The 15522-nt window shown below is 40.6% G+C and overlaps 1 protein-coding gene across 1 annotated transcript in view; it reads right to left on the reverse strand.

Moving 5' to 3' along the window:
• Positions 1–15522, reverse strand: part of GXYLT1 (glucoside xylosyltransferase 1) — a 33669-nt gene that overhangs the window by 11359 nt on the left and 6788 nt on the right. Inside the window, exons 2-3 of the mRNA XM_086610141.1 lie at positions 13320–13412; positions 422–596 (exon numbers count right to left, since the gene is read on the reverse strand). Of these exons, the coding sequence (XP_086466267.1) occupies positions 422–596; positions 13320–13412 (268 nt within the window). The remainder of the gene's footprint in view (positions 1–421; positions 597–13319; positions 13413–15522) is intronic.

The raw sequence follows: 15522 nt of genomic DNA on the forward strand, positions 1-15522 counted from the left end.
CATATCTACCATTTTCAAAGACTGATGTTTCACTTTGTTTAGACAACGTAAGGCTGACTCATACCATAAGCACAGATCTCCATTTTCTCTTATAAAACCAACTTTAAATAAGCTTACACAAGATAATTGGTTTGCATTCAGAACATCAGGTTTGTATTTAACAGATTCAAGGTGACAAATCAGAAACTTTTGGTCTGTCTCCATGAAAAACTTTGATACCAGCAACTGGCATTTTTCCACAGAAAAAAAAAATTCAAAAAACTCCATCCAACATTACGAAAGACTTGCACAATTTCCTTCTTTTTACACCCCTGAACTTCTGTCACTATATCAAACAACTACTATCCAAGAAGCAGAGAAATTGCTGAATATTACTCAAATTGTACTACAAATTGATTAAATAAATTATTTAGGTACTTACTATGTCTTTGAAGCTCTCATGCAATTGGTCTTCAGCAAAAATATGAAACTGGAGAGGTTTGATGCTGAAAATAATGGCTGATCTCAACATAGTAACCGTTTCCTCCAGTCTTTCACCACAGGCAACCACTGCTAGATGCATTTTCTCAGAAGGATGTGTTTTCATATAATCATATCTAATACAAAAATATTTTTTCATTTGACATTATTTCTAGCACAGGCTTAAGGAAAAGCTCTACTGTTTACTGCAGCATGTAATTTAGCAAAATATTCTTTATCATATTTAAATCAACAAAGGATAACTCAAACAGAACATACAAACTACAGCATTACACCTCATATGTAGGTTTACGTTAACCTGAACTATTCTCATATTCACTCCCACCACCCCAGCCTATGAGGGAAAAACAGGTATGGAAGCATTATTTCATTATTTTAATACAATAGGCTAAAATTATCATTGAGTAAATACCATTAGCTTAGTGGCAAACACAGTGGGCGTATTAAACCTAAAACCACATTCCCCTGGATTTCATACACTTAATTAGTCAGAAAAGCTTTCAAAGGTTTTAAACATACATCAACTCAAAGCCAACCTTCAAAACAATACTCTGCACTTGAGCTATACACACAGACTATGGGAAGAGGAGGGCTAATAGAACTAAAGAGTATCTGAAGGTTTAAATTACAACTTTAATTCCAAGTTATGCAGAAAAAAAAAAAAATCTGAAGTTAGAAAAGACTTTCCCCAACTAGTAAGAGTAGAGAAATGCTTGGCAAGCATACCACTCATTCTTAGAAACATGCCAGAGACACTTCAAAACACAAATTAACAGATCTGATTCTTAGCACATAATCTCCACCCAATTTATGTAACTAAAACATTTAGATGTATACAAGGTTTCCTTTAAATTGACAGAAAATATTATGCAAACATGCCTTTTTTTCTTTAAGGCATGGAAGAGCAACACACATTATTTTGAGTTCCATGAGGTAAAATATAAGCAAAGATATCACCATAAAACTGCTGAAGTTTAATGCCATAAATAATGGCTGCATTTAAAAAACATTCTGAGTTTTGGAAGAGTTTAATGTCCTGGAACTAAAAGACTCTAGCATCCCAGATATTTAAGCTAAATATATTTTTAATCAGAACAGGCAGTCAGTTTTAAGTCAAGGTCTGGGGCATTACTAAAAATCACAAGGATGAAAGACTGCATATGTAGGATTCAGATCCAAAATAGGACACCTAAATGAACATGCTGACATATGAGATTGTGTCCAAAGTCTCATTAAAGCCAACAGAGATCTAGTGAGCAGGATACGGAGCGCAGACAGCAATTCATCTTATTTCAAAATAAATACCTAGGGCATGATTCAATTTTTTAACATAGGTATAGCGACACTTAATAAGCTCTAGAATATCCCACCTGACCTCCAAGGTGCCAGTCTAAAAGGACTGTGTGTCTCAAAGATCACGTTTTATCTGCTATTGCTAAGGAGACACCTAGAATACCCAAGTGCTTCTCAATTAACATCAACCATTTACTTCTCACCAACTTAATGGCTAGTCACTTGGATCATTCTCTACACTCTTACAATTTTAATGACTGCTTAAGACCTACTTGACGTAGACACCTCTATGCAGACGTCTATATTCATATTATTTCATCCACAGACTGAAACCTTTTATAAGTCTTGCAGCAAAACCTGAAAAATTAGTTCAGGTTAACAGAAAAAAAAACTAAAAATAGAATCTTTTAATGTAACTAAGGCACACCCACTCAGACCTTTATACATAAACCCAATTTAAACACTACACTATGTAGAAGGCAGCTAACGTAAAAAACACAAAGCAAGCTGAATGTGATCAGGGCAGCTGAAACCCACAAATAAAAACACTGCTGCAGTCCGAACAAGCTGCAAGCAGCAGATTAGCCTCATCACTAATCCACTGAAAAGGGAATTACAATAATTAAGCCCTGAAGTCATTAGAGCCTACAGTGATATTGCAAGGTCATGTGATAAATAAGGGCACAACCTACACAAATTGCATAGCTGAAAGTAAAGTTCCTGAACCACATGTAACACAGCTTTCCATGAATAAGGTATGATGAAAATTACAACAAAGCAACTCTAAAACACACAGAGATTCAAAGACTGTATTTTATTTCTACATCTAGTGATATCTCCGAATAAAAGAACCAAGCCACACACAAAAAAAATCCACACTGATCATATTACAATGCTTTCACAGTCACTTTCTTCATATCATCTCTGTTCTATGAAATTCTGACTTCTTGAGTTCAATTTTTTAAATCTGTGCTTAAAAAATAATTTTTTAAAAAGGCAAAGAAATATGTAGAAAAAGCTAATAACTGAATTTCAGCTTGCACAATATGGGGAATAGTTGGACTAGAATCTAAGTCCACAACACAAAGCTTTATCCCTGCAGCAGATGGAGCAAGAAGCAGGTGGAAAGAACAGGTCACTGCTCCCTCTGGGAACTATCCACTAAGAAAGGAATGAGACATACTAGATTTCAGAGGCATGTTATGGCCGGAGAAGTTATGAGACTCCAGAATTGTGGTTCTTACTCCAGACACCACAAAGAGACATCCTTTAGTGATTGTAAGCTGCATTCAACTTCCCTGCATACAGACCACCAGCAGTCACAGCCTTCTTTTCAATAATCAGGACTCAGTGCTGCTCCTCTCCCTACATATACATCTCTCTCCACTCCCAGAGGCAAATCTTCATCCAGAGACACTACTTACCCCTTGTTATGAAAGATGCTGACAGTGGAGCATTAGCACTTTTTCCTTCTCCTACCACCAGAAGCAGCATAAAGTTCAAGTTGTCCAGCAGACCTTATCGGCTTGAGCTCTGCAGTCTCACCTATTCAATATTTGCAGCTCAGAAAGCCAACCATATCCTGGGCTGCATCAAAAGAAGTGTGGCCAGCAGGTCGAGGGAGGTGATTCTGCCCCTCTGCTCTGCTCTCATGAGACCCCACCTGGAATACTGCATTCAGCTCTGGAGTCCCCAACAGAAGAAGGACATGGAGCTGCTGGAGTGACTCCAGAGGAGGGCCACAAAGGCCCTCGTGGGCTTCGAGCAGAGGGCTGGAGCACCTTTCCTATGAAGACAGGCTGAGAGAGTTGGGGCTGTTCAGCCTGGAGAAGAGAAGGCTCCGGGGTGATCTTATTGCAGCCTTCCAGCACTTAAAGGGGGCCTACAGGAAAGCTCGAGAGGGACTTTTTACAAGGGTGTGTAGTGATAGGACAAGGGGCAATGGCTTTAAACTGAAAGAGGCAAGATTTAGATTAGATATAAGGAAGAAACTTTTCACTGCGAGGGTGATGAGGCACTGGAACAGGTTGCCCAGAGAAGTTGTAGATGCCCCATCCCTGGAAGTGTTCAAGGCCAGGTTGGAAGAGGCTTTGGGCAACCTGGTGTAGTGGACGGTGTCCCTGCCCATGGCAGGGGGGTTGGAACTAGATGATCTTTGAGGTCCCTTCCAACCCTAACCATTCTATGGATTCTGTGATTAACATGTTCCACCCACAGAGCCAGTTATCTATGCCATGACCCATCTCACTACCTTCTTCAGCGTCACGTCCACATGAATTCAGTCCTTCCCTTAATTCCTTTCAAAATTATCTGCCCTCAACTGCTCCCTTCTCTACTTCTCCTTCCTGAATTTTCCAGCCTCTGTAACCCCTTTCCCTGTCTTCCCTCAACTGCAGTTAGTCATGCAACTACCTCACCAGAAGACAGAGAAAGGAAAACCTTGTTCATTTAGGCAGCTCTAAGTTGGGCACGACCTAATGACACAAGCTTATTCAGCAATACAGATTTTTTAGCAGTTCAGAAGCAGAGTTGACCATGAGCAAAATAAAACGTATTTTACAAGAACTGTAACTTGTCTGAACCTGAGCAAGTTCGGTATCAGCGTATTGCAGCTCTGGTATCAGAGCAATACCTTTATTGAACCTCTAATATCAGTGATTAGGAAAAGGACTAGGAAAAACATGGATCCTCTCCAGAAAGGAATGAGACACCTGGTTACCCAGGATACAGAGAAGACTGAGGTAACTCAGAAACTTCTTTGCCACAGTCTTCACTAGCAAGAGCTCCAGCTGCACAGCCCAAGATGCAGAAGACAAAGGAAGGGACTGGGAGAATGAAGAACCACCCACAGTAGAAGATCAGGTTTGACAACATCTAAAGAACCTGAAGGTGGACAAGTCCATGGGACCTGATGAGATGCATCCGCAGGTCCTGAGGGAACTGGCAGCTGAAGTTGCTAAACCGTTATCATATTTGAGAAGTCATGGCAGTCCGGTGAAGTTTGCACCAACTGGAAAAGAGGAAACATAGCCCTCATCTTTAGAAATGGTAAAAAATTGAAACCTGGGGAACTACAGGCCAGCCAGTCTCACCTCTGTGCCTGGCAAGATCACAGAGTAGATCATCCTGGAAACTACGCTAAGACACATGGAAAAAAGGGAGATGATTGGTGACAGCCAACATGGCTTCACAAAGGGCAAATAGTGCCTGTCAAATTTGGTGGGCTTCCATAATGGGGTTACAGCATTGGTGGATAAGGGAAGAGCAAATGACATCATCTACCTGAACTTGTCCAAAGCATCTGACACTGTCCCACATGACATCCTTGTCTCTAAATTGGAGACACATGGATTTGACAAATGGACCACTCGGTGGATAAGGAATTGGCTGGATGGTCACACTCAAAGAGTTGTGGTCAACAGTTCAATGTCCAGGTGGAGGCTGGTGACAAGTGGTGTTCCTCAGGGGTCAGAACTATTTAACATCTTTGTTGGTGACAAAGACAGTGGGATTGAGTGCACCCTCAGCAAGTTTGCTGATGACACCAAGCTGTGTGGTGTTGTGGACATGCTGGAAGGAAGGGATGCCATCCAGAGGGACCTTGACAGGCAGGCCCATGCAAACTCCTGAAGTTCAACAAGGCCAAGTGCAAGGTGCTGCACATGGGTCGGGGCAATCCCAAGCAAAAGTACAGGCTGGGCGGAGAATGGATTGAGAGTAGCCCTGAGGAAAAGGACTTGGGAGTGCTGGTGGATGAGAAGCTCAACATGAGCCAGCAATGTGCGCTTGCAGCCCAGAAAGCCAACCGTATCCTGGGCTGCATCAAAAGAAGCGCGGCCAGCAGGTTGAGGGAAGTGATTCTGCCCCTCTGCTCTGCTCTCATGAGACCCCACCTGGAATACTGCATTCAGCTCTGGAGTCCCCAACAGAAGAAGGACATGGAGCTACTGGAGTGAGTCAAGAGGAGGGCCACAAAGATGATCTGCGGGCTGGAGCACCTTTCCTATGAAGACAGGCTGAGAGAGTTGGGGCTGTTCAGCCTGGAGAAGAGAAGGCTCCGGGGAGACCATCTAGTGGCCTTCCAGTACCTTAAGGGGGCCTGCAAGAAAGCTGGAGAGGGACTTTTCACAAGAGATGGTAGTGATAGGACAAGGGGCAATGGCTTTAAAATGAAAGAGGGGAGATTTCAATTAGATCTAAGGAAGACATTCTTCACTCTGAGGGTAGTTAGGCACTGGAACAGGTTGCCCAGAAAAGTTGTAGATGCCCCATCCCTGGAAGTGTTCAAGGCCAGGTTGGAAGAGGCTTTGGGCAACCTGGTGTAGTGGAGGGGGTCCCTGCCCATGGTAGGGGGGTTGGAACTAGATGATCTTTGAGGTCCCTTCCAATCCAAACCATTCTATGATTCTATAATCCAGGCTCTGAAAGTGGAAGACACTTTCAAAAGTGAGGAAATACTTTCAAAAAAACGTTCAGAGGCAACGTGGAAAATACCAAAACACAAATGTAGATTTTTTTTATACGCACATTTCTATTTACTAGCAGCCTGATGTTTTGGTGTGGAAGAACTTAGTAGAGAAACTGGGAAAAGCAACAATACAGTGAAATATAAACAGCGTATTTTAGTAAGGCTTTTAGGTAGAATAACAAGGAAAACTTAAGAGTCCTAATTTCTAAAGAATAAAAAACAATCTCTGATAATGTCAGAGTCCTAGCTCCTGCAGGGGAGGTAATAAAAAAAAACACTCTGATAATTAAAACGGAAGGGCAAAGAATGCTCCAACAGAAGATACTGAGCCAGAAGCCGTAACAGGATTTGAGTGTTTAGGGACAGATAATATAACTTTTTTTGTCTGAGGATGCTAATTACACATAAGTGGTAGGGACAGCAAAAATATATTAAATATATCACTTGAGCAAGAGGTCCACACATACTCCCATGAGTTTAGAAAACAAATGAAAAACAATCCACACTGACACTGCGGGAGCAAAAACACATACTTTTAAAACATGCTGCTCAGCAGCAGCATAAGGTCAGGTGCAAGCCTTGCCCTGAAGTATTTCTGTGTTGAAGTTCATTCTGTACTGAGTAATTCTGCTGTGGTGTTAATAACCTCTGACAGAGGAACAAAGCTGGATATGGTCGATGAATCTGCTACAACAAGATTTTTCAGAGCCTGTCTGTCAAGACACTGCCTTATGTTTAGGGATATACACCATGACACACTGTACATTAAATTAGCATTTCTAGGTCAATTAAAATCATAAAGTAATAATTTGGCAACAAGCCATAGAGGTATGTTTTGATGGGTTGTACTTTCTAGAACCTTCGCTGCATGACAGCTGAACTTCTTGCAAAAAACTCAAAACCCAAATGATATTGTCCCTAAAATACTCATCAGCTCCACGAAAACCTTTCCTCTGCCCTCCAGATTTAGCACAAGGTACTGCAGTGGGGGTCTTCTGCATACATTTAAGGTAAGGTTCTCCTATTCTTATTCTTACTTAACACATTAACAGCACAGGTGAGAGGGCACCAAACCCTCAGAAACACCCAGACAGATGTAAGGAATCCTGTATACAACTCCATCTAATTTGTGATCATTAAGCCTGTTCCAATCCCAGCCTGCTTTACTGAGGTCACAGTACAACAGCACAAACTTCTGCCTTCCGAGCTCCAACCCCTCCAGAGCAGCTGCAGTGTTACAGCATCTAGTGTGACCTGGCTCCATTCAAAGACCCGTCAGTGCAACCAAGGGCAATTTTATTTTTCTCCTTTTTTCAAGCCTCATTCAGGTATAGTGGCACTGTTACTACAGAAAGCCACGAAGGAACCACAGTCAGCCTTAATTCTACGTCACAGACTTGGTGCACTGGAGTTCCTTTTTCCCATCCACTGACGTACTACTAAGAACATGCCTAGGGATCAACAGGAAGCTCCCTGCACAACTCCACTGGCAATCAAGCTGTCCTCTCTTATTCCCTTAACACGGCTGCGGAAGCCAAGAGAAGAAAGATTAGCATGCAGGTACCGAGAGCACAGAATAACTGAAGCAATAAATTGACCTCAGTTGTCCTTTCAAATTTTATTCTGGTCCATTGAGGAGTTACCATTTTTAATAGAATTGCATGAGTTTTGAACAATGTAAAAATATCTGTAATTTTCTGAGAAAACTGCCATCATCCTAACTTGCACACATGTTTTCATGTACAACCAGCACCATATTACATAATGGTAATACAAGGATATAAGAATTATTCTGTAGGTTACAAAAAACATTTTAAAAATTATTCTACATAAAACCAAGTTTTCCTGCACCGGTTCTGATAGAGCTACAGCCTTGCTTTTCTTTGATCTTTTCTCCATATAGTCTGTAACACACGAGGCATGCAGCTTCCTAAACAACGTTGCTTAAAACATCTCTCAGTACTTCCACAATATCATTAATCTAACTTTCCTTGATATTATTATCAAATGGACTAGGTTGCCAGGCTCAGCTGTGTTAAAGTTCTTTACACTTACAAGAACAAACAGAAGCCTACTGCAAATGTGTTTTCTTCTTCAGTATAAAAAGCTAAGCACATTATCAGTGCAAATATTTTACCCATGCAAGTTTTTTGACAATTAGCATGGAAAATGCAAATTATATTCGTTAGAATATGCATGGAAAATATTTTCATATAACAACCTGCATTATTGCAAACCAGGCACCACCATGTGCATCAGAAAAACAAACAGTGGACACGTAAACGCAATACAGATAGCTTACTTATTGCAATTCTTTTTTTTTTTAATGCTTTGTGTTTGATCTAAATCAATTGGTCATTAAGGAGCCTAACCCAGCAGCCTTTTAGTCACAAGACAAAAAAACAGTAAATAGGCAGTGAGACAGCAACAAAGCTTACACTGATTAAAATTAAACTGTTAAATCATTCCCACACTTACTAGAAGCAGGATCAAGGTAACTACAGAAATTATCTGGATTTGAAAGTGATGAAAATTCTAGTTTCTAACTCAGCTTCTTAACTTTCTACTTGAATTAAAAATAGGTCATAATCAGAGCTTATTTTGTAAAAGTATGTAAGAATACCAGTGCATATGATGCCCAAATGTCATCTATTCAATTACAAACTCAATTAGTAGATCAGCTTTGAAGTTACAATATATTAGTAATTTAAAAATCAATTATGAAAGTCCAAAGCTCTGTCCTCCAATGAGCTAGCTAGTTTAGAAAAGAAGTCCTGTTTTTCAGGACTGTTACAATTCATCTCAACATATCCACACCACCAGGATCTCAACATACTCAAAAAATAGTGAAACTTATTTCTTTAATGAGCAATGGAAGTTAAAACCCACTCAGAAGCACCATCCAACAACTGAAATCAGACAGGTCAGACAGCCATACCGTGCTGCTTTTGGCTGAGAGAGAGTTAACTTTCTTCATAGTAGCTACTATGAGGCTATGCTTTGGATTTGTGCTGGAAACAATGCTGGTAACATGGGGATGTTTTCGCTATTGCTGAGCAGTGCTTACAAGGGTCAAGGCCTCAAGCAAAAGGCTGGTGGGTCGAGACAAGGACAGGGAGGGATCACTCACCAATTTTGGTCACAGGCAAAATGAACTCAACTTAGGGGGAAAAGATCAATTTAATTTGTTATCAATCACATCAGAGAGGATATTGAGAAACCAAATCAAATCTTAAAAAAACTTCCCCCACCCCCTCCCTTCCTCCTGGGCTCTGCTTTGGTCCCCATTTCTCTGCCTCCTCTGCTGCAGTGGCACAGGGGGAAGGGGAATGGGGGTTCTGGTCAGTTTGTCACACACTGTTTCTGGCGCTCCTTCCTCCTCAGGGGGAGGACTCTTCATGCTCTTCCCCTGCTCCAATAAGAGGTCCTTCCCACAGAAGACAGCTCTCCATGAACTCTTCCAATGTGAGACCTTCCCAGGGGCTGCGGTTCTTCACGAACTGCTCCAGCGTGGGTCCCTCCTGCAGGGTGCAGTCCTTCACCAACTGACTGCTTCAGCATGGGCTTCCCACAGAGTCACAACCTCCTTCAGGCACAGCCACCTGCTCCAGCATGAGGCTCTCCACTGGCTGCAGGTGGATCTCTGCTCCACCGTTAACCTCCACAGGCTGCAGGGGAATCTCAGCTCTGGCACACCCCCTCCCACTCCATCTTCACTGACTTCGGTGTCTGTGTGGCCGTTTGTCTCAGATCTCAGTCCTCTCTCCGCTGCAGCTGCGCCAGGCCTGACAAACTCTGGCAGCCCCAGTGGGACAAGTTCTACCCAGCAGGTGCCCCGGGAGCAGGGAGTGTCGGGGTGCTTCGAGCCACTGCCACAGCCACCCTTGGCAGGTGGGAGAGGGGAGGGGGCAGCCCAGCACAGACATCCACCCATGTCTTCCCCGTCTCTTCACTGCAGGTCCCATATGGTACAGGTTTCTTTGTCCTTTCTTAAATGTCATTCCCAGAGGCACTGATGGGCTCAGCCCTGGCCTGAGGTGGGTCTGACTTGGAGCCAGGGAAGCTTCTGGCAGCTTCTCTCAGGGGTCACCCCTGTAGCCCCTCCCCTGCTACCACACCCCCATTACACAAACCCAGCACAGACCTCAAAATCCAAAAGCTGAAGGACTACCTTCGAATGTTTGAAAAACTTCACTAGGAAAGGGAAAGGAGACATTCTAACATCGAGATAAATTTTATTAATTCACTATCGCCAAAGAAATTCTCGCTATATGATCTGCTCTTCTGAACAAAGTCATTTGGTTAGTTTAATGGAACAGCAAGAACAGAACACCAGAATCTCCATTCACAAACTGATTTATGATCTTGATAAACAGTGTTGTTCTCTTTTTACAGATTAAACCAGGCCAAATAGAAGATTCAAGGCAAGTGTTAGTGCAGTTCCATGACCAGACTCTGCCATTTCTATTAAAAGCAAACTCCGTAGAATTCCCATTATTTTGTTGGCACGTCTATAGTCAGTAGAGTTAGCTGTCCTAAGATTTCAATCAGATATGCAGCTCTTAGGTCTTTCTCATCTCCCTCTCCCTATCCTAATCTCTTCACAGTCCAGCTTTATTCTGCACCTCACTACAACTGCACTTAACAAGAACACAAAGGCTTTGTCGACCCAGGATCAAAATTATCTGGAATAAGACACTCTAACTTCCTTCTATTTCAGAAGATACCCGATTTAGAACCACAATATTACCTCTTTACAGAAAAAGCTTTCAAAAAGCTTTATCTTCATGAAGAATCTTGAAGTGGCCCTACACGTACAATTTCATAAAACAAGACTGCTAGACTTCATTCGCTGTGGTTCACAAACTTGCATGCAATTAAGTTCATTCCTCTTCCTCCAAAAATCTGACTGCAAACTTGAGAACAACTACTAAGTATCACATGCAAAGCATAAGATGGTATCAAAGGTCTAAACCTTTCAGCTTCTCAATGCACCTAGTATAATGCACATATTTTGTTTGAGAGTGAAACAAAACTGTGACTCATATCCAAAGCTGCAACCGAACTGCAACTATCTTCTGTGTTATTCCAGCACATACAAGGAGATGAGGCTTAGGCAGCAGGTTCAGAGGCTGAGCCGTTGCAATCGCTTGCTGCTCTCCAAGGAGGGAGCACTTTCTCTTCCTCTCTGCCACCTTCGTCACTTCTCTTACACAAACTCACTGCACCTCTCTGAAACCAACTGAACTTACTCAACGGAGCAAGAAATAAATAAAGTTTGGGGGAGGCTCCCTGTGAAGTTAGAGCATCTCACTGAGGAATTCAATGAGCAGAGTCAGTACAACATATGGGTATTAGTTTAATAGTAATATATTGATAAAATAATCAAACAACCTGAAATGATTAATCTGAGCATCACATCCCCTTTACAGATTTAAGTAGCTTTTTTTCTTTCAGTTTCAAAATGTATAAACATGAAATTTTGCAAATATTAGGGGTGCACCATGACAACTGTTTCACCATGAAAGAAACTGCACTTGTCCAGTACTGTCATAATCAGTGCATACTTCAACAGACTTGTCTTCACAGTCATGTAGGGCATTCTTAATAGAATAATACAGCTTAAGGTACGTGCAAAGGAATTGCATAGGGTTTCTCCACATCTGGTTCCAAGGTCCCACTTGCCTAAAGCCTGGCAGAAAATCCAGAAGGGAAGTTTTCTGCTATTTTACTGCATTACACTGTATTGTGGACAGTTTATGGTCATCACACTCAATGGGCTCAGAAGACAGCGAGACCTTCTCCTCTCTCAGCACTACACAACTGTTAGACTGGCTCAGATGTCCAGGGATGAATGAACAATCAATCACATCCTATCCCTCCACTAAGCACAGGCTAAGCCCCTATGCCCTCCACCACAACAGCACTGACATTTGGTTTACTCTCCTGTGCTCAACTTCATAAAGCTAAACTCCGAAAAGCTAACCTTTAAGGAGAAAAAAAAAAAAAGAATTGAGTCCATTCAAACGGCTAAATCTGCCAAAGGGAAAGTCAGATGAACCTCTCTGGACTGATACACTGGCTTCCAAGGGCAGCAATAAAGACTCAGCAGTCCCAAATTGCAGGTACAGTTAACAATCTAAGCCATCTCTTTAAGTAACTTCTTGGCAACTGATAAGCTTAAAAAGCACTGACAGCACACAAGTAGAGAGGAATAGGGGACAGATCTAAAGTCTTTTCCACAGTCATAATTTTCAAAAATACGTTAAGCCTTGTGAAGCTAAACTTTTTTTTTTCTTTTGCTTCCCTAGAAATATTCAAGTTTCAGACTAAGAAGAAGAGATAACCATATCAAAATATGATCGGTAAAATTTTAAATACAAGAAAAATTGACTTACAACTTCATCTACTGAAGAGAACTATACAGGTTAACAGAACATATCTGTCAAGTAGCTTAAGGCTTCTTCCATTTCTTTTCAAGCTATTTCCATAATCTGACAGCCTAAAGTATCTGAACAACTGCATCAAAACACTTAAACTTATTGTTAAAGATTTAACTTTCAGGACATAGTCTATGCTTTAACATATGGTATCTTAAAGCACATTCTAAAATAGTTGTTTCAGTCCTTTTGGATGAAGTACCCTCCTCAAATAAAACATGTAACTTGAATAAAAAAACTCCAAACTTAACTGCTAAGCATGTCTGACAGTTTTTATCGCAAGTTACATCATGGGCATTACTGTGTAGCAAGTTTTATTTATCAAAAATAATCAATTCATCAGTAACTTTTCAGACTATATTCAGGTAGACTTTTTACCAATGTTAGTAAGTCTCTATTTAATGAAGAAACATGACTGAAACAATCTACTCTTTGTAATAACACTTGAGTTTACAATTTTAAAAACACAATAGAACAAGAGAAAGCCCACCTAAAGGCAACCATAATATAAGCAGGTGAAATGCATGTGAAGCAATCAAAATATTTTGCTTTGTCACCTTGCTAAACAGGCAAAAATACTTATCAGCTACACCTGTCTGCGATCAAATAATAAAGTACTATTTAATAATAGATCCTACCTAAAAGCAGCTTCCCAAAAGCAGTTCATTCCACAAACATCAGAGGGCAGCATCCAATAGGAATTCCAGAAAGATACAGACAAATTCTTACACCTAACAGGATAAGACAAAAATAACCTATATAAATGTTACTGATTTTATGGCAAAGTTAAATGGATTATTTTCTAGCTCAAACATAACTTGAATAGTTAATTACCTGGCAGAAGACTGGCTATGTAATGGAACTCGTATAATATAAGAGAGGAGGTATTAGGTGCCAACCACAAGGATTTTTTTAAGGAAGAACAGTCCCCATCCTTTAGCTTTTCCTCTCCATATATTTTCAGAGTGATAAAAACAGAAGGGCTGGGATTTTTGACGGTCATTCTATGTTCTCAGCTTAGTATAAGTTCATAGGTAAGAGAGTGAATGACAACACTTAGTGCTGGAGAAAACTCCACCTTTGCAATACCTTTGTCTACTTCATGAAAAGGAGCAAGTAGAACATTTCATTTTCAAAGTTACATTTTACAGATTTTCCATTTCACAGATTGTCCATTTAAACACAATCCCTATTCATTCATGACTATTTGGTGCAAACCTGCAAAGCTGATTTTTAACAAAAAACAGGGCTTTGCAGCACCAATGAATTCCATTGTTTCATTACAAAAGGTTAATGCAATACAGAAATAATCACCACATCTGGCAAGTTTTCCTTCTTCATGCAAGACTAATCATTTATTGACCTGTGCTACATTAGCAACAAAAAAGCATGTTTTACTAGTCTGCCACTACATTTTATGCAACAGTAATACAGGAAATATTTTAAGAGCGCAACAGAAGTGTATTTTCAGAGGTTCTGGTGAGGAAATAGACATCAAGATTTAGAATCTTAAATGAGCACATAGAATATTGAAAAGCAAGTGGTGCACTCCAGTGACCTCCTTTGCTCCCCCTTCCTGCCCTGGTGACACAATGCCAATAGTGTTCATCCTCCTTTGAAAGTTGGTATCTGTGAATGAAAGACATGTGGCAAGAAGAAAACCCACACAAAAGCTTGATGATTAAAAGGTATTTAAAGACTACAGCTCAGAACTCTACTGGAAGTTAGCTTTGCAAGTTTGAAATGAGTCATCTTGGTAGGGTTATCCGGTATCTGTAAAGGCCAATGTTTTGTGAATACTAGGTTTAACAGATTAATGTAGCATCAAAAATGGCAAGCTGTGTCATTTCTTCTTTTTTCAATACTTGAGAAAAATGATCTGATAAACACAGTGTTTCACAAAGCCTCATTAACTGTTGGGGGGGTGGAGCAGTTCTTTGCTAGAGATCACAGGAAATCCTCATATCCTGTAGATACATGTGTTTGCAAGAATTAGTCAAGTAATTTTATCTCATGCCTTAAGAATGGTCTCCACAAATAAACATCCAGGTACAGAAAAGGATAATGTAGATTGCAGCTAGGACATCTGCACTCTTCTGGGGAAAGTGAATAGTATAAAACCACAAGTTCTCTCTGCCAGATTCTTTCTTTACATTAATCTTTGTGGCTTTTGAAGCTTCTTAAAAACTTCAAGGCACATTAAGACCTTGTGCTTATCTGGAGAACAATCTTTACAATCTCCACTGTGTACCTTTTTGAAGCAACTGTCTCTCACTACTTTTGGGATAAATTAACAGACTACCTCTCAAGAACAGTTTTCTGGTTTGGAAGATTATTATCATATTATTATTACAGAGGATTCCTCTTCCAGCTGTCAAAAGCTGTGCTTTCTTAGCTGCCTTGAGCTACTATCCTACCCAGACTATGAAGGCAAGAGGCAAGCTTGAGTTAATGTCCAAGTCATTTCCCTGACACGTTATGCCTTTCTGATATCCCATTTAGCACAATGACAAGGTTTTCAGCCTTGGATTAGATCCATAAATCTCCTGTTTGAAACCAAAATATTACTGAGATACATATGTATGTAATTTACCTAATGTTAGACTAAGACTTTTTTCCTGCCAGCTAAAGTCTCTTTCAACTGACCATACACTACCATATTCCATAAAGCTTTCACATACAAAGATTAAGAGACTGGAATCATTGGACGGTATTTTCTTCTTGTTATTCACAGTATGATCATCCAAAATGCCACTCACGAGGATTTTTTTTTTTTTTTACTTGAAATAAAACTTGAGAAAAGCTTAGACTACAAGTAAGTACCATGAGTGCTTTACAAAG

This window comes from Tauraco erythrolophus, chromosome 4, assembly GCF_009769465.1.
Source record: "Tauraco erythrolophus isolate bTauEry1 chromosome 4, bTauEry1.pri, whole genome shotgun sequence".
Taxonomy (NCBI): Eukaryota; Metazoa; Chordata; class Aves; order Musophagiformes; family Musophagidae; genus Tauraco; species Tauraco erythrolophus.